We start from the raw sequence: 19490 nt of genomic DNA, 5'->3' as shown, positions 1-19490 counted from the left end.
CTGTTTAAGGAAGCACTTCCTTTCACAATACTTGCCCTCTGCCTCCTTGGCATATGGTAAAGGCGTGACAGGCCTACCAGATATACAGGACCTCATGAAACATGTGACTGACCTGGGGAGAGGGGTCCAGTGAACCAGAGACCACATGGGCAGTAGAACTAGCTCCTACATTTGCCAAGGTGTATAGGAACGCAGTCATACTTAATCACTGTTTTGTCATGTTGATGAACAGCCAGTCTTTCCAGAATTGATGTCAGTTTAGTTTTACCCAGATCACCGCAACATTAGTTTACCAGCTGGAAGCTCAAACATTGCCAAATGACATGTAATAGGAATGGGCAGACTTCAAGCCTGCCTTGAAAGGAACTCAGTCGTTGGAACCCAGTTATGGGAGCAGGCAGCTTGCAGAGGTGACAGTGCTTTGTAGCCTGAATGGGGTTGGAAGAGTCCCTAGGGCTCTTTTCTATCCCAAGTGTGGATTCTTCTAAAACACCATACGCACTTGGATATTTTCATATTCAGATAGAAATTAGGTGAGGGAATAAGTTTAATCCTGATATATATCTAATGAGAGCTTCTCTTCTTCTTTTATTAGCTATAAAATAAGTGAGAAATGCAGTAGTGATACTTACTAGATACTGTGTAGAAAATGAACTATTCAACTTGTGGGTGAGGATGGGAGGGAAAAACTGGGAGAGAGCAAGGGTAGGAGTGACATTGTCTAAAAAGAAATATACTCATTACCTGACTTATATAATTGTAATCCCTCTGTATATCACCTTCATAACAAATAATAATAATAATAAAATAAATGAAAACCACTTAGCCTAGGAATCATGGGAAGATGAGCAATTATTTCATAAGTTTCCCCAGAAGCCAGTCTTAGGGTACAGTTACTCCAATATTTGAATCTGAAGGTTTTGTCCTGCTCACAAAGCTCATATGCCAATGGTTTGGTCCACTCTAGGTAGATCCAATCACTAAGAGGTGATTGTATTACAAGGGCTCTGCACTATTCAGTGGATTCATTCATTGATGGATTCATAATCAGAAAGCATTATTAGGAGATGATTGAAACTTTCTGAAGTGGACCCTAGTGGAGTCTTTAGGGGCTACATCTTATTTAAGCCTCCTTTCTATCTCTCTTTCTCTCTCTGCTTCCTGGCTGCCAAGAGGTAAGCAGCTCTGTTCCACTGCTCCCACCATAGGTGAAACCTCTGAAGTCTCAGAGCCAAAATAAATCTTCCTTCTCTTAAGCTGATTTTCTCAAGTTATTTGTCTCAGCAATGAAAAGTCTAATATATTTAAACACTTCCTTATACTTACTGATCTTATCGTTTTGATGCCAACTCTGACTTTTTACATAAAACTATTTACATACTTAATTAATTTGTGCCAGTACTTGAGCTTGAACTTAGGTCCTGAGTGCTATCCCCTAGGTTGTGTTGTTGTTGTTATTGTTGTTTCTCTCAACTCTGGCACTCTACCACTTGAGCCACAGCTCCACTTCCAGAATTTTTTCCTAGCTAATTGGAGTTAAGAGTCTCATAGACTTTGCTGCCCAGGCTTGCTTTGAACAATGATCCTCAGATCTCAACCTTCTGAGTAGGTAAGACTACAGATGTGAGCCACCAGTGACCCAGCTACATGAGACTCTGAATAGGCCAAAAATAACTTATACTGGAAAGCCACTACATAAGTACATTGTCAGTGAGAATAGTTTTACACCTTTACAAAATGATGGTGGTCACTACCAACTTTCCCTTCTCTTACTCTCCTTCTGCACAATCACAAATGGTAGCTTACATAAAATAACAGTACAACATATAACAAAGAAGCCCAAATGGCCACAATGCCAACCTTTTTTCCCAGGGCATAGTATAAAATCCAGGGCAAGAAGGGACTGGAAAGTGAATCTTGGGAGTCCCAAAGCATGTATACCATGGAAACTTCTATCACAATGAGAGCCTTAATCTTACTCCCTCTTCTGAAAACATAAACCCCCAAACTAGTTCTAAGCACTTGTGCTGGGAGGGGCTCATGAAGCAGGGTCTTATGGTTAGGTAACACATTTGTTTGGAACTCAGCCAACTTCTAAATAACAAAATAAAATGTATTTGGTGCTGGTGGACACTACAACAGCACCAGTTAAATGCTTACAGTTAAATGCTTACTTTAAAAAAATTAATATAATTGTGACTGGGTCATTTGATTTCTTCTCTATTGCTGCTAACAAACTAACAACATACTATGGCTTCTCACTCCATAAAAGAAAAAAAATTTCCATTTTCATGACAATATGCACATTTAATTATTTGTTTTTGGAAGTAGAACCTGGAGCTTGGAGGACTGACAGAGCTAGATGGAGGATTCGTGTGAGAAGAAATTCGTCAAATAGACTGAAATAATAAGTACTATTTTATACGCCAGGTATTTAAAAATAACAGGCTCAAAATAACACACTTGTTAACACATCATGGATGTGAATAGGGGAACCACAATTGTTTTCTTTCCTTTTTCTTTTTCCCCTAGCTTGCATTCCCAAGTTGGTTTCATAGAAGGCTTTATTGTAATCCAGGAGCATTGTTTTGCATTAATTTCTATGACAAGGGACCCAAAACACAGGGTGCTCAGAGTAACAAAACCCAGTTAAGGGAACAGTCTTGACTTGGCACAGAGTATGACAAGCTGGAAAAAGGCAAATGTTTTAATATCCGAAGTGCTGTGGATTTCCTGTGAGCAACCTTTTCTCTTCTAAACAGTATCATATTCTTTTCAAGCACATTTAGGACGCAAGTCAAGCTGTGTTTTATTTTTTGTATTATAATAAACACAGTCAGTTTACTGTAACAAAGACAGACTAGCAGTGGTCAGCTGAACGCCCAGATACGGCACGGCACCATGAGTCTGGTAGGGTGGGGGGCTTGGGGGTGGGGAGTCAACAGATAAAATAAAAGACCAGCCGTCTGGAAAGTTCTCTTAAAAGAGCATAAAAAGGCAGTGTTGTCTTATGAAACTAACACAGACTGCCAAAATATCTAGCTAGGCACTTGCTTCTTTGTTGTTGTAACTTATGGTGAGCTGTCACTAAAAATCAGCAAATCCATTGAAATATTGGCCTCTCATACTTATTTTTGGTTTCTGATCTCCAGAATAAAATGAAAATATTTTACATCCTGTTTTAAATGAGAATACTAATTCTTATGTAAGAATCTCTTCGCTGGTAAAGATTTATGATGCTACTATTCAAAGTGTCTTCTTAAAAACTGCTTTAAAATATTTAGAATGATGCATGCAGTTAGATTTTTGATAAAGGTGAAAATGAATCATTTACAGTAAACTTACAAATAAAGTAACATATAAAACATATACACTTTCATCATTACATTCTTAAGAAATCTATTAGGAGGGAAAAAAAGTAAATTGTCTTACCATTTCTTGAACTAGTACTTTTTCAGCTTCAAGTTCAGCTAACAATCTGTCTCTAACATCCATTAGCTGGAAGAAAGAAGAATATATTCTGTGAAAGATCAGAAGAGAAGAGATGAACTTTTCCTTCTAAAATTTGGTAAACAAGAAAACCATATTTTAATAGGACAGGGAAAAAAAGATGTCAATGTGGGCAAAGGAAAATGAAATTTCTATTGATTGATATGTTATCATGAGAATATTATACAGGCAAACAAATATACAAAGAAAATGCCAACATGTCTACGGGCTTTCTCACATCATCCTTCCAAATTCAACATCTTTTGTCACATTTGTCAAATGTTTACTTTCTTTTGTGGTGTGTGGGTGTGTCAGTATTGGGCTTAAATGGAGGGCCTGAGGACCATCCCTTCACTTTTCCACCCAAGGCTGACAGTCACCCACTTGACTCACAGCTCCACATCTGGCTAATGAATTGAAGGTAAGGGTCTGCCATATATTTTTTTTTTGTCCAGGCTGGCTTTCGATCTTGATCCTCAGAACTCAACCTCCTGAGTAGCTAGGATTACAGGCATGAGCCACTGGCACCTGGCTTTCTTTTACTTTTTATATGCTTCATTCTCTTCTTTTAGCTTTTTGTGCTGTATTTATGGACATAATCAAGCCATATTCATCAAAAGCACTTATTTCACCAATACTCCCACCCTATGTAATTTCAATGATTATTATTTGCATGCATACTTTATATTGGGAAAATTGAATCCTTGAGTTAGACCCCCCTTCAAATCAATTCCTCATTTATTAATTTAACCAACATCTCAGTGTCAATGTTCTTTGTGGCTTTTGTTAATCATAGTTTCCTGGTTTATCCCACTGACCTCTTAATTATTCTCAGGTTTCATATTTGCCTCCCTCCCATTTATTCTCTTACTGAGATGCCAGTCTGACTCAACAACAATGACCACGGCTATTAAATGCACTCAGACGTTAGCTCCACCCCCTGGCATAAGTAAGAATCCTCTATGCTGCCAACAGCCACCGAAATGATTCTTCTCCCACCCCCTACACCAAATTCTTGGAAAACTGAGGAGTGTATTGGAGCCCAGGATGCAAATGATAAAGGAGAGCACTCAGAATTAGGGGGGGGTAATAAGGATTTAATACAAGGACAGACATCCCAACAAAGATAAATATACAGCTTGTGTCAGAAGCAGCTCCTGTGTTTTGGTAGGGTGGCTGACTTTAATTCCCTAGCCTCTACCTTCCAAATAACTAGGACTATAATCTCGGTCCACTGCACCTAGCTAGAGAAACTTGTAAATTTTGTCTTAATATTAATCTTTTAAATTGTGTCTAATATTAATGTGAAAAATAATACTTGGCTCAGTTACTGGAAAACATTTAGATTTATTTGGCATAATTTGAGGATATGAATATTCTTTGTCATGTATCTGTTTTTTGAATGCTAAATATACCCCCATCCTATTCATCACCCCAAGAGAAAGTTTCACGTTGCCATAAACAGTAAAGCCACATTGGGAGGGAACAGAGCTCAGGGAATGAAAGCTGGAAATGAGTCTTACCTGCAGGAAGCAGGGACTGGTATGGTCCTCCTGCCTTAGCTGCTCTAGGAAATCTTTCTGCGCTCACTCATGATTTTCTGATGGCTTTGAGCCTAACTCATCCCAATTCAGAAAAATGAGCACCAACCAAGATCTGAAGATTAAGACTTCTAAAGAATGGAATTTTCTCACCACTGTAAACATGTGTTGAAACTTTCCAATGGTAGGTAACTTTTCAATCAATAGACGCTCAATTATCCCAGTAAAAGAAGCATCTATAGACCAATAAATTATTATTATCATTATCATTATTATTATTGCCAGTCCTGAGGCTTGAACTCAGGAACTAGACTCTGTCCTTGAGTCTCTGTGCTTAAAGCTAGCACTCTACCATTTGAGCCAGGGTGCCATTTCCAGTCCTTTCTGAGTAGTTTATTGGAGATAAGAATCTCACAAACTTTCCTGCCCAGGCTGGCTTTGAACTGTGATTCTTAGATCTCAGCCTCCTGAGTAGCTAGGATTTTATAGGCATGAGCCACTGGAACTTGGCTAGACCTATGAATTCTGAATACAGAAATCTTATCCGTGACTAGCTAGTCTTCCCCCAAATACCAAGGAAATACACAATCAAATACATAATAAATCAACTTTTCTTACATCCTTAGACAATCTGGCTTCAGTGTCATGGCACCCATGAAGTTGATATTTCAATTTAAAAAGTCATTTATCAATGTTAAAATGTTACCGTACCTTCTGAATAGTTCTCTGATCCTGCTCTGCAAACTCTTTCAGATTTAAAATTTCATCTTCTGGAAACAAAAGGAGAGAGAGGCCAACCATGAAATTACATGCGTATGCTGCAGTATTCATACTGCCTACTTGGGGGCAGGCTGGGGAGCCACAGGCAGGCATGGTGGACGCAAGCCCTAGCAGGACTGTGACCTTCACAACTGCCCTTGACATTCATCCCCTCCTTCCTGCTGTTCCACCGGCTGGTCCCATAGGGATTAAGAAGTAAGTTCAAGATCCAAGTGTGGCTGAGGGTTGGAAGCTTTTCATCAGGTTGAGCAGAGAAGACTTTTTGCTATTAGTCACAGCCTCTCCAAAGTGCTTTATTTAGCAGGTAGTATATTATGACTCAGGAAGAAAGGAGCACATCTTTCTACTATGGAAGAGACAGGGAACCTCTGAGTCTAGTTTTATGTTCAGGAGATATTATATCTCATTTTATCCATGCTTTACTAACTTTCATTGATCCTTTTTCTTGCTCATTGCCTTTTATAGCAGAGATGAAGGGCAACCTTATATACCATGAACACAAATATAAACAATATAGTTCAGTACTTAACAATAATGGTACTTTGGTACTTGAAATGCAACATCTACCAATGGCTTATGGGATGAACCAAATGGGTAGAAACTGTACAATGAGAATTGGTATTTAAAACTCATATAGAAAATTAGCAGTACATAAGGAGTAAGGGCGAGTGTTTCTTTTATGAGGTGCTAACTCAGCTTCCCTACAAAGCACATATGTAAGCATACACTTATGTATTTAAGTGTTACCACTTAGATAATCAGTTAAGCATGTGAAATAAACCAGGGAAAGTTTCTATGTTTGGAATCTTTCTAAGGGATGTAGAATACTGGTTAGTATATTGTTCTGGGAAGGCCAATGTTTGACAAAAAAAAAGCAAAAACAAAAACAAAACACCCAAGTTAATGAGAGTGTCATTACAGACAAATTCTTTGCCCCATCAACCACTGCTTTCTTAGACAAAATCAAAGATGGCTGTCAAGTACCCGGCTTTAAAAATCAATAACCATACAAATATATATGTGTGCCAAAGACAAACATAGCAAAAAATTAGCTGAGTGCCTAAATTTTCCCTAAGAATAAATGAGTTTTAAAATGTTACCTAATACTGAATTCTCTTTCACATTGAATTGGATCTCATCTTCTAGTCCTGCAATGACTTGAGACAGTCTCTCACATTCTGCTTTGTAATCCACATCAGGTCTGGGGGAGCCGGTATCTTTCAAAGGGTCCTGAAAGATGGGAAATCTCATATATCTAAGCAGGGAGCCAAGGATTTAAATATGCAACCCCAAGACAATAAGCATGCAGAAAGAGCTATCATATAATTTTCTGAATTCTATTACACACTTATAATAGCAAAAAAAAAAAAAAAAAGGAGGGAGGGGCGAAGAGAGCTAAATAGAAATTGCTGGAAGAAAAGCCACAGTACATTCTCGACAAAGAGCACAACGCATGGGGACATTTTATTGACAGGAATAATGCATATCATACTGTTTGTGTGCCCCTCATCGTTCAGGTCAATTCATTATGGAGGCTGGATCTGGGAGGCAGCTGGATCCCCTTCACCCACAATATTCTGTGTGTGTGTGTGCGTGCGTGTGTGTGTGCGTGTGTGTGTGTGTGTGTGAAGTGCTATTTCCCTGTAACTAGGCAAGCTGGGGAGATCATGGATAGGCAGCACCAGGGGGTGGGCAACGTGCAGACTAAGGAGGGGCGGGGGCTGGCTGCCTTTGTGGCATTTCCCAGTGTCCGTGCTGCCAGTGTGGTGAGGAGCTTCATCACATGTCAAAGTGGTGACGTTTTCAGGCTGGGAGCTGCATGGAGTCCATCAGGCGTTCGGATATCCACACAGTTGGTTTTCTGCTTGGTGGAAGAGCCACCCAGAGGCAATTCATATTCTGAACATTAACGTGGCTTTGCATGCCTGTCACCCGGGGACTGTGCAGGCGTTGAATGCTATTGAACACTTGGGTTTAAATCTCTATGCAAACAGTGATTACCTTGTAAGAAAGTTTCAGGATAACTTACAACAAAAGACTTTAAAGTTATAGTTTTAGGAAAGCAAACTCATTTACATTTTTATTATGTGTGTCTTTTGTTTAAATCTTGCTGTGTCTATTATGGGAGAAGCTTTTTCTTATGCCATATTGGAGCAGCTACTCTTTTTTTTTCTTCTTCTTCTTCTTCATCTTCTTCTTCTTGTCTGTTTCAAAGCTATTGAAGACATCTGAATATGCTCTCTACGGTTGTCCAGATTTTACTGCCAGACTTTTTTTTTAATAAAATAAAATAAAGATGTAATGGGTTGGAAGAGAGGCTGGTGCAGAATTTTATACTTCATTATGGAAAAATATTAAATGGATGATGCAGTCTCAAAAAATGAGTATTGTTATGTTAAAAGATTTGGTTAACTATGTAGGCCTTGCTTTCAAATGACTACAGACTTTTAAATATAGTTTGGAACTTTAAAGAAGTCTTCTGCTGAATTGGAATCTGTGCTTTTCACTATAATTCCGGGATTGCAAATAAGTAAGAATAAAATATCCCCTCAAAAACAAGTAGCCCTCCCAATATATTGAGCTCCTTTTGAAACTGTATTTTTAGTAAACTTTGGAAATACTGGGAAGTATATGGTTACGGCATTTTCCCCTGTGATTATAATGGTTCAAAAATTTTTTAATCATCAAAATGAGAGGTTTCACAATGCAGTATGAGATCTATTATAAAACAAGTGACTCCCCAATGAAATTATATCCATATAAATTAGAAGTATTTGAAATAGGCTGTTTCAATTTGTACTCAGTGACAAATCTTCAAGATCCTGATTCATCATTCACTTAAATTATCTGTGCCCCATTAGCTCTTTTTGACACAGTAGTTATGTAATACAGATTAGCTTGAACTCATCATGTTCCTCCTCATCCCAGCCTCCAGAGTGCTGGGATTCTAATTAATTCTTAACTAATGAATACTAACACTTCTAATGAGGAATTAATACACAACATGGTTTTCTTAGTATAGAATCCTATTCATTCATTTCTTATTCCACAGAGTTCAGTTTGAGACTATGACAGAATATAGTTATGCATAGATAGGATTTTTTTTTCGGATAAGCAAACTAAAAAAATAACCTTCAATGATGTAAGCCTAATTTCCTCACTACAGATTACAAACCCACAGTGACTTGCATAGGTGCCGGTTATCATAAACTAGTGAACTATTCGAGTGAACTAGATGAAGTGTAAAATGTCTTCTAAGAATCTCTCTGCATGAAAACAAGACTCAAGAAAACACATTAAATCAGGGTTTCCTCTCTCTCCATGGCTTTCCAAGTCCTAATTCTTGTGAGATGAGGCCTTAGCTCTGTCTCCACCATCTGTCAGCTTCAGGAACTGCAGGTCATTAACTATTCAGACACCCCACAGCCATAAGGATGCTCATTAACAAAATGAACAAAGGGAGAGTTCTGGGCTGCTCTGAGTGGCATGTTTTGTGGTGGCGTTTCTTCTGCCATCTGTCTACATCCCTCATTTTGGTTTTCTTAAACCATGAGTCTCCTTTAACATAAACTGCATTAATAAAGCCAGGGTAAGAAGGGTGGAGATCATTAGAAAGTGGCTAACTTGGCATAGAGGGTTAAAGCCAAATTATACTCCAAGAGAGTCTGTGTGTGACTCAGAGCCACTCTCAACTTTAAATTTATAAAGGAACTTGCTACTCTATACTTTGTTGTTGTTGTTTGTCATACTCTATTATAGAAGCTAGGCTTTCAGATGGTGATGTATTTCTCTTAGAATGTTCACAACATGTACAAAATTACTGATTCCCGCTTTCTTGAGGGAACTGATTATACTGAAAACAATATAACCAAGATCTTTCCTATTCAGGGTGTGGCCCACAGACCAGCTATCCCAGCAGTATTTGAGAACTTTCTGGAAATGCAGACTGTCATCCAGACTCTCTGATGTCAATCTATATAAGATGTGCAGGTGACTCTTGAACACAGTGAAGGCTGGCTCCTGGCTCAGGGCTCTTTGTGTGCCTTCTCAGCAGTTTCCATTCTGTGATGTTACTGTCTCCATCCTGCAGGCTCCCTGTGCAGTACTTGGACGTCTCAATTTGATGCCAGGGGAGGCGTGGTGTTCCGATGCATGTGCATGCCTCATGGCAGTCATGGAGAAGAGCAGGTGCTTCCCCAGTGAGTGACAACCAGGAAAGTGGCACCCTGGGACAGCGCAGCCCTGCAGAGCTGCCTCTCTTGAATGACAGCTCTGTTTCAGAGTTGTCAGCCACAGCAGTAGATTGTTCACCAGTGGAGGGAGGGAAGGAGGGAGGAAGATTACCTCATCTATGTTGGGCTTAGAAGGAAAACTGAAAAATCGACCTAATAAAGCAACTTCAGCTGAAATGAAAACACACATGTGGCGTGTGCCTGCGCACACACAAAACACACATCTCCATACACATATACACACACTGTATGCATGCACACACAATGCAAACCTGGATACCTGCTTGCATATACACCTGTGTGCACACAAATGTATACTTGTACGCATGTATAAATACACATGCTCACATGTTCGCATATGCACATGTACGTGTCTACATACACACATTCATCATACATATACAGTGAGCACACATGTGTACCCATGCATACAGATGTAGCCTCTGACAGGCTAACCTGTTCCATGATTTTTTTTTTAAATCCATCATGGTCTTTGAATTCAGGGGATGTGCTCTGTCCCTGAGCTCTTTTGCTCAAGGATACCACTTTAAGCCACAATTCCACTTCTGGTTTTCTTTTGGTTAATTGGAGATTTGGTTAATTGGAGAGTCTCACAGGACTTTTCAGCTCAGGTTGGCTTCAAACTGCAATCCTCAGATCTTATCCTCTTGAGTAGTTTTGTGAATTCTTAAGGGGCATACAGAATACTTCAGTGACAATGATGATGGTATGTAGCTAAATAACATTGGGTATTTTTTTGGTTGTTGTGTTGTTTGTCAATTGTGGGGCTTGAACTCAGGACCAGGTCGCTGTTCTTGAGCTTCTTCTGTTCAATGCTAGTACTCTACCACTTTGAGCCACGGATCCACTTCCAGTTTTCTGGTGGTTAATTGGAGATAAAAATCTCACACATTTTCCTGCGAGGCTGGCTTCGAACCATGATGCTCAGCTCTCAGCCTCCTGAGTAGCTAGGATTACAGGTGTGAGCCACCAGCATGCAGCTTAGTCCCACTGTTTTCCCATGGAAAACTTGAATGAAGTTGCTCCTGGGAAAATTCAGTATCAAAGCTGTTCTCATATGGAGATGAGGTCTCTGTAACTTGAAGAGTTGCCTTTTCTGATTTCCATTTTGTCATAAATACAATTCAAAGCAGCTACTTACTGACCTTGCTTTTTCCTATTACCTTCTTAGCAGATTTCTCAGACAAGAGATGTGACATCTATTAATGCTAAAGCTACTTCTATAATTTGATGATCAGTAAAGACAAACTAGTTTTAGATGAACCAAATAATGCTTATTTATTTCAAGTTTGTTCAAAATATTACCACTACTACTTGGAATTTTTAAAGTGTTCTTCCAAACCAAACTGCAGATTTAGAATTATTTAGTATCATCTAGGGATGTTTTTATACCACTAGAGGGTGCAGTTGTTTTAAGATGAAATTTCAAATAGCACTTAACCTATCATCTAGATTGTAGAGTTTATATGGCAAGAAGGTTTAAAATAGTTTGTTCCTAGAAGATCTGTCAGAGTAGTATTTCACAAGTTGATTTGAGAGAGCTCAGGGTCTGAATTTGTGACACAGGAATGCACACATGTGTGCTTGTATCAAACGCTGCCACGTATTTAGGGTCCCTAGGAGAGATCTATATACCCCATTAATTTACCCTAGTGTTCCCAAGCCTTGCAGTGTTTACAGAAATCCTGACTGTGGTCTTCTTGGGGGCAGATTATCACAGAATAAGTAAGTTATCTGGCTGTCATTCAAATTCAGAGAACAAACTCCTTACATTGAGTGGGGTGCAGGTCCCATGTATGATCCTCACAAAGCTGCCTCCCCTCCCCCTTCATTCTTGTCCCACAACAGCTGAATGGGCTGAGAACAGAAGTGCTAAGATGTTTGAGGGAGTGAAATGAATGTACCAAAATCATCCGCACTACATCTATGCTATGTTAGTTAAGGCAGAATCTCAAGGTTAGAGGGAAAACCAGGAGGGAAATCCTTCAAAGGTTTTCCTTCGTGATGTGTGTGTGTGTGTGTGTGTGTGTGTGTGAAGCACGTGTGTATGCCTACCTGCCTGCCTGCCTGTATTGTGCTTGAACTTGGGGCTTTGTACTCCTGCTTGGCTTTTTCTCTCAAAGCTGGCATATTATCATTTGAGCCACATCTCCACTTCCAACTTTTTTGCTGTTAAGAGTCTCCTAAATTATTTTTGCCCTGCCTCTGGGTTTGAACCATGATTCTCATATCTCATCCTCCAGAGTCGCTAGGATACAGTCATGAGCCACCAGGGCCCAGCTCCTTTCATTTATTTATTTATTTTGTTCATTTGTTTATTTCAGTCGTGGAGCTTAAACTCAGGGCCTTGGTACCGTCCTTGAGCTTTTTTGCTCAAGGTTAGACCTCTATCACTTTGAACCTTAGCCTCACTTCTAGTTTTCTGGTGGTTAATTGGAGATATGAGTCTCACGAAGTTTCCTGTCCTAGATGGCTTCGAACTGCTATTCAATCTCCTGAGTAGTTTGGATTACAGGCATGAGCCACTGGCACCTGGCTTACGGTTCCTTCTTGATATTATTATTATTATTATATAAAGACCATTCTGTTCCAAGTTAACTTCTTAGAAGTCTCTGATCTGGGAAGATTAGCTTTGTGTCTTTTCATCTATCTTGACTGCAACAAAGGTTGAGATTCTTCATTAATATAACAAAAATCCACTCTTTCAGGGTGAGATGTTTCAGGAAAGTAGGTTATTTTAGTTTCTATTGTCCTTATTTATAATTATTATGGACTTTCTAGAACACACCATTACATAGTAAAATGTTAGATTGGTTCATATTATGGAGAGCTGTTATGATTCCCCAACTCCATTTTATTCTTTTTTTTTTTTTTTTTTGCTACTGTGACTTGAATTCTAGGCCTTGAGTTCTCCCTTGGGTTTTTGTTTGTTTTTTTTTGTTTGTTTACTTCTGATGCTCTGCCACTTGAGCTAAACCTCCATTTCCAGCTTTTTGCTGGTTAATTGGAGATAAGAGTCTCTTGAAATAGCCTATGCAAGTTGTCTTTGATCCAAGATCCTTAGATCTCAGCCTCCTGAGCATCTAAGGTTACAGGTGTGAGTTGTCAGACCCAGCAAAATCTATTTGTTCTCAACTCAAGCTCTTAGCTATCTCTGATTTTACTTACACATATGAAAAGTTATTCTTTGCATTGAAACTTACATATTTTTGATAACCAAGTTCTTCATATCTCTCGAGCTCCTCTTTTAATTCCTTGATAAGATCATCTCTCTCCCTCAACTTTCTTTTTAAAATACCCAGTTGGAAATTTGCCGCATCATGCAAGGCAGACTTCTCTTCCTCAACATCAAAGTACCGCTGGTGGGAAAAACAGAAGTAGTAAAAATCAGACACTAAGGCTGGCGCCGGTGACTCACACCTGTAACCCTAGCTACTCAGGAAGCTGAGATCTGAGGGTTGCAGTTCAAAGCCAGACCACACAGGAAAGTCTGTGAGACTCTTATCTCCAATAAACCACCAGAAAACCGGAAGTGGAGCTGCGGCTCAAGTGGTAGAGCACTCACCTTGAGCTGAAGAGTGCAGGGACAGCGCCCAAGCCCAGAGTTCAAGCCCCACGACTGACACCCCCCCAAAAAAAATCAGATACTAACATAGTACCACCAAGAATGGTTTTATTTTTAAGATGAAGTTTTTTTTATAAAGTACACCAGCTTTAGTAAATAATTATGTACGGTGATTTTTGTTGTTGTTTGGCTTTTTTCGGTGGTACTGAGATTTGAACTCAGGGATTCATGATTGCTAGTCAGTTACTCTATGCTTGAACCATACCTCTGCTCTTTTGAGGTCTGCTTATTTTTGAATTAGGATCTCTTTTCTGTCCAGACAAACCTAAACTATGGTTATCCTATTTACAATTTCCACCATAGCTGAGATGACAGCTGTGTGTCATTATGCCTTGCTACTGATTAAGATGAGGGTCTCACAAACTTTTTTGCCCAGGCTGGCCTTGAAATGCAATCCTTCTTATCTTGGCCTCTCAAGTAGCTAGGTTTACAGACATGACTTACCGAATCTACTTAATAACTCTCTTTACATTCAACTTGGTGGCAGTGTCAGGCAAAACAGCCCAGCATTACTCTATAGAACACAGCATATATTACTCTGACTTTATAAGCCATGCAAAGAAAATATATCCCAGAAATGAGCCCCCCACCACAACAAGAGTTTCGCAACTGCTCATCAACAAAAGTCCTTTGTGGGTGCTTTGTGACCCAGGTAGGAGGCTGCACAACTCTGGTCTAGGCTAAGAACGATAAAGAAGGTTTAAAGAGACATGACAGGCCTGTGCCGAGTCAGCCACAGATGCAGAGACATGGTCTCATCCCACTGTGATTTTGGGCACCATTTGTTTGGTTTTGCCCTTCCACCAGAGCCATCTGTCAAATGTTACCAGACAACCAAGGCAGCTAATCTACCTTAATCCTGTGTCCAGTAAGAGAATACAGGCCAGGCATAGTGAGAGTAATAGGAAAACTTATCAAGAAAGGAATACATCAGGTCTGGCTCCTCACCATTAATACACCAAATAAAGAGACATGCTGAAGGGCAGAGAAAGGAAATTTACTAGAGGTAAGATGTCACAGGAAAATGTCATGACAGCTCATCTTCATTCTCTTCGGAGTACAGACACGAGAATTAAGAGTAAATAGAAGAAGAATTAGGGGAAAGGGGAAAAAGAGCTACATAAAGAGGCCTTGTATGTTTTCTCTCATAAATGGAGATTAGATCTAATATGCACAGGGATAGGATTGTTTATATAAGACTCTAGACATTCACACTCAGTGAGACCAAATGAAGATACCCTTAGAGGACACAAAGATGCAGTGCCCACGTGCATCTGATCATATAAAATAGTCTTTATTAAAATGAACCCCAGGAAATGGAAACAAGAGGACTTTTTTCCTCCATTGCTGTTTTTATGTTCTTTTCTTTGTGTTTTGCTTGTTTGCTTATCTGTCTCTGGGAGAGTACGGGGGAACTCAGAAATGGAGGGACAAAGGGAACACGTGCACAAATAAAACACATAGTGTCACTAGACACTATGTTGAAAATAAGCTATACAACTTGTGGGTAGGGAAGGGAGGGAAAAACTGGGAGAGAGGGAGGGAAGGAGTGACATTGTCCAAAAAGAAATGTACTCACTGCCGGACTTATGTAACTATAAACCTGCACATCACCTTTAAAATAACAGTAGAAGCAGCAGCAGCAGCAGCAGCAATGGCTTAGTTACAGGTGTGGCCTGGTTGGACATTATCTCAGTGAGGGGTCTCCAGCATTCTGGGGATTTTTTTTATTGCTGTCATCACCTGGGGAAAGAACAGCTCCCATGGGATCACGCTACTCTGGAATGAACTTCACCACAACAGGTGATTTGGGGATGATCTGTCCTGCAAGCTTCTGTGGTTCCTTTGGGGGTGGTTTTACTCCTTTGTCATAAACACATGGTACTCCCCCCTAACCTTCTTGATTAGAAGCCTAATAAAGAAATGGAAATTAATAAAGAATAAATAACTCAACAGAAATCCTTAGGATACAATGATAGAATTTAAGAATACAACAGAGAATATCAACAACAAATTCAACCAGGAAGAAAAAATGATACCAAAGACAGATTATTTTCTAATTAGCCAGATGTAAGAATAAAAAGATAAAGAGTGAAAAAAAGAAGAAAGCATGAAGGATACCATGAAAGAAATGGATATGTGAGTTGCAGAAATCTCAGTAGAAGAAAAAAGAGAAAGAGGTAGAAAATTTCTAAACAAACAAACAAATAAACCCCAAATACAAGATTTGATTCAGGCAGCGATAGCTCATGTCTGTGATTCTAGCTACTCAGGAAGCTGAGATCTGAAAAGGATGGTTTGAAGCCAGCCTGGGTAGAAAAGTCCCTGAGATTCTTAACCACCAAAAATGCCAGAAATGGAGGTGTGGCTCAAGTGGTAAAGCACCAGCCCTGAGTAAAATAGCTAAGAGATGTGGGCCCTGATGGTTCACACTTACAATTTTAGCTACTCAGGAGGTTGAGACCTGAGGGTTGAGGTTCAAAGGCAGCCTGACCAGGAAAGTCCATGAGACTCTTCTCTCCAATAAATTACCAAAACATCCAGAAGTGGAGCTATGGCTCAAGTGGTAGAGCTTTAGCCTTGAGCAAAAAAAGCTCAGGGTTAGCACTCAGGCCCTGAGTTCAAACTCCAGGACAGGCCATAGAAAAAAAGCTAAGGGAGAGCAGAAACCCTGAATTCAAGCCCCAGTACCAAGATGCACAGAGAAGACAGAGAAAGTAGTTGAAAACCCCCTAATTCTTGGGAGTATTTCAACATGTGTAAGTTTAAGGACATAGGAAAGATGAACTCAAAAAAATATTCAAATGAAATTCTTGACAGTCAAAAGCAGAATCTGAAAAGCCAGTGAGCTTCCTGTGTCAGGCAAAGCTGTCCTTCAGACCTGAAAAAAGAGGTGAAGACAGTCCCAAGTAGAATCTGAAGACATTATTCATCATGAGACCTGTTTTATTTATTTATTTATTATTTTATTTATTTATTTATTATTTTATTTATTTATTTATTTATGTTTTGGGTCCGGTCGTGGGCCTGAACTCTGGGCCTGGGCACTGTCCCTCAGCTCTTCAGCTCAAGGCTAGCGCTCTACCACTTGAGCCTCAGCGCCACTTCTGGCTTTTTTCTTTTTGCTTATGTGGTGCTGAGGAATCGAACCCAGGGCCTCATGCATGCAAGGCAAGCGCTCTACCACTGAGCCACCTTCCCAGCCCCGAGATCTGTTTTATTTAAAATGCTAAAGGAAGTTCTACAAATTCAAACTAAAAGTAAGTAAGTAGTAATATGAACACATATAAAAGTATAAAATCACTGGTAAAAGTAAACATATAGTGACATTCAGAATATTTTCTTATTTTTTATTTTTTTAGGATATTTTAATACTTAACAGTGGTATGTAAATAACTACGGGTAAAAATGAAAATAGATAAAAACATCAAAAATAAAGCAATGAAGGTACCATTTAAAAATAAGTTTCTAATGAGTATATATTACGAAGATGGAAAATACGACATTAGTAGTTATGTAGGGAGGGAAAAAATAAAAGTGTGGAGTGTGTGTGTGTGTGTGTGTGTGTGTGTGTGTGTGTGTGTGTGGTAACACAGGGCCTTGTGCTTGCTAGGTTGTAGTTCTACAACTCAGTCACACTCCAGCCTCTCTGCTCTTTTACTTTAGGTATTTTGTAAATAGGATCTCACGTTACTCCCTGAGCTTGCCTGGACCACAAACAATTCTATTTATGCTTCCTTTGTAGCTGGGATGACAGATTCACACTACTACACTCAGCTTTCTACTGGTTGAGATGGGGTTTTGCAGCTTGCCTGTACTGCCTGTGAATCACAATCTTCCTAATCTCTGCTTCCCAAGGAGATAGGAATATAGGCTAGAGGCACCATGCCCAGATAAAATTGTGGACTTTTTATGTGATTCAAGCCAAGATATGGGTTTGAGATACAATCCTATAATTCTAAGATGTTTTATGTCATCTTCAGGTAACCAAACTGCTAGTAGAGATGAGAAAAAATAAAGAAGAAAAGACAACCATACTATTACAAAAATAAATCAATGAATCACAAGGGAAGATAGCAAGATAATCCAAAAGAAACTACAAATTACATAGATGGCCTAGAAATTAATATCAAGGTTATATGATGAAAGAAAATATAAAAAATAAACAGCAAAGGAAAATATTCAATTCAATTGCTTATTAGTTTAAAAACTAGTGTTGGTGTGCCTTCTCTGTTCTAAGAATTTTTATGTGCTTAAATTCCTAAATTTTTATGTTTTTGAAATACTTACAAATAGTCTCTTTTCTTATCAGAATAATTAATGATACGTGCATCAGGACAATAAAAGCTAATATGCAGTTTTTCTAAAATGTCATCTTTGTTTTATCTACAAATAAAACACTATAACATCTCACAAAATGCTTTAAAAGTTAGAATTAGGAACTTGTTCCCTAAGAGTAAAAGTACCTCTACCCTTAGTTGGTCTCCAGAGGGCAGCAGAGAGTCACATATGCTGGTCCTTTGGACACTTGGGTTGTCTTTTGGACTCTCCTGTTGTTGCTTATGACAAGGCCTTACTCAGCTGAGTGGCCCAGCTTTGGAAGTCTTCATAAGGTCATGCCTCAGAACGATGCCAACAGTCCAAAGTGAAGAGTCAAATAATGACTTCAATTTCATATGAACAAGTTATTAATAGGGGAAGATCACTAATCATAATATCTTTGTGGTTAATCATACTTGGTATGTTTATGGAAAACTGGTGATATAAAGAATTTAAGCCTTTAAATGATTTCTACTTCTAGAAGTAGAGATGGAATATATAAGGAGTAGCATTCATCATTCACCCTTACTTTTAAAATTCATTCTGTGTGTGTGTGTGTGTGTGTGTGTGTGTGTGTGTGTGTGTGTGTCCGTGCTGGTATAGGGTTTGAACTGAGGCTTCTTAATCTCCTTCAATTGTTTTTGAATATTTTATATTTATTGGGAACATATCGTTGTCTCAAAGATGATTGAAGATATAAAGGACCATATAATACCATGCTTTCATAAACCACGGAATTCTGAATTACTCTTCTTCCCACGAGTTTTAGAGAAAAGAGATTAAATACATCTATGACCTAGTTACTCAGGAGGATGAGATATGAGGATCTCAGTTCAAAGTCTCACAGGCAGAAAAGTCTGTGAACCAGATAAAGAAGAGCCAGAAATGGAGCAGTGACTCAAACAGTAGAGTGCTAGCCTTGAGTGAAAAATCTCAGGGGCAGAATCCAGGCCCAGTACCAGCCCAACATAGAAAAAAAGGTATCAATGGAAGAACTCCTCAAGTGTACCTCATGTGCACACTGAGCTGTAAGCCACACTGCTCCTGTCTTTAGAGAGGTTCCTCCTCTGGAGTCTGAGGTATCCCATCTGCCTCCAGGGAATCCACTCAGGACCATCCAGTCTTCTAACCAACTGTATCTCTGCCACATAGACTTTGAGGTCATTCCACCTCCGGTTTAGGGACCCTGAGTATCAAATTGGAGGTTTTCTAATTTGTGGAAAGTTACTATTATCATTGTAAAGTATGTAATGTGTTAGGGCTGCACTCTCTGAGATGACCTGGAAATCCAGGAAGCAGATGCTGGAAGAGGGGAGCACTCATGGGAACTCAGCAAGCCCCACTCCTCGCAAGGGATCAGCTCTCCACCTTCCCTTCCTTGCCCCAGGCAGCAGCACACCCACCTGGTACATCCCTTTGACCATCGCTATGGCATCCGTCAGCTGTTGCTGAAAGGATTTCCTCATGGTGTCCTCATTCTGC

General features: G+C 39.4%; 1 protein-coding gene across 1 annotated transcript in view; it reads right to left on the bottom strand.

Annotated features, from left to right (window-relative positions):
• LOC105984421 (chromosome unknown open reading frame, human C10orf67) overlaps positions 1-19490 on the bottom strand; it is a 74473-nt gene that overhangs the window by 40942 nt on the left and 14041 nt on the right. Inside the window, exons 4-8 of the mRNA XM_013014594.1 lie at positions 19412-19486; positions 13267-13422; positions 6911-7040; positions 5742-5800; positions 3433-3498 (exon numbers count right to left, since the gene is read on the bottom strand). Coding sequence (XP_012870048.1) covers positions 3433-3498; positions 5742-5800; positions 6911-7040; positions 13267-13422; positions 19412-19486 — 486 coding nt within the window. The remainder of the gene's footprint in view (positions 1-3432; positions 3499-5741; positions 5801-6910; positions 7041-13266; positions 13423-19411; positions 19487-19490) is intronic.

Source organism: Dipodomys ordii, unplaced genomic scaffold (genome assembly GCF_000151885.1).
Source record: "Dipodomys ordii isolate 6190 unplaced genomic scaffold, Dord_2.0 Scaffold24, whole genome shotgun sequence".
Classification (NCBI taxonomy): Eukaryota; Metazoa; Chordata; class Mammalia; order Rodentia; family Heteromyidae; genus Dipodomys; species Dipodomys ordii.
Note: the sequence above shows the minus strand (reverse complement) of the source record. Positions and strands in the feature narration are given on the sequence as shown.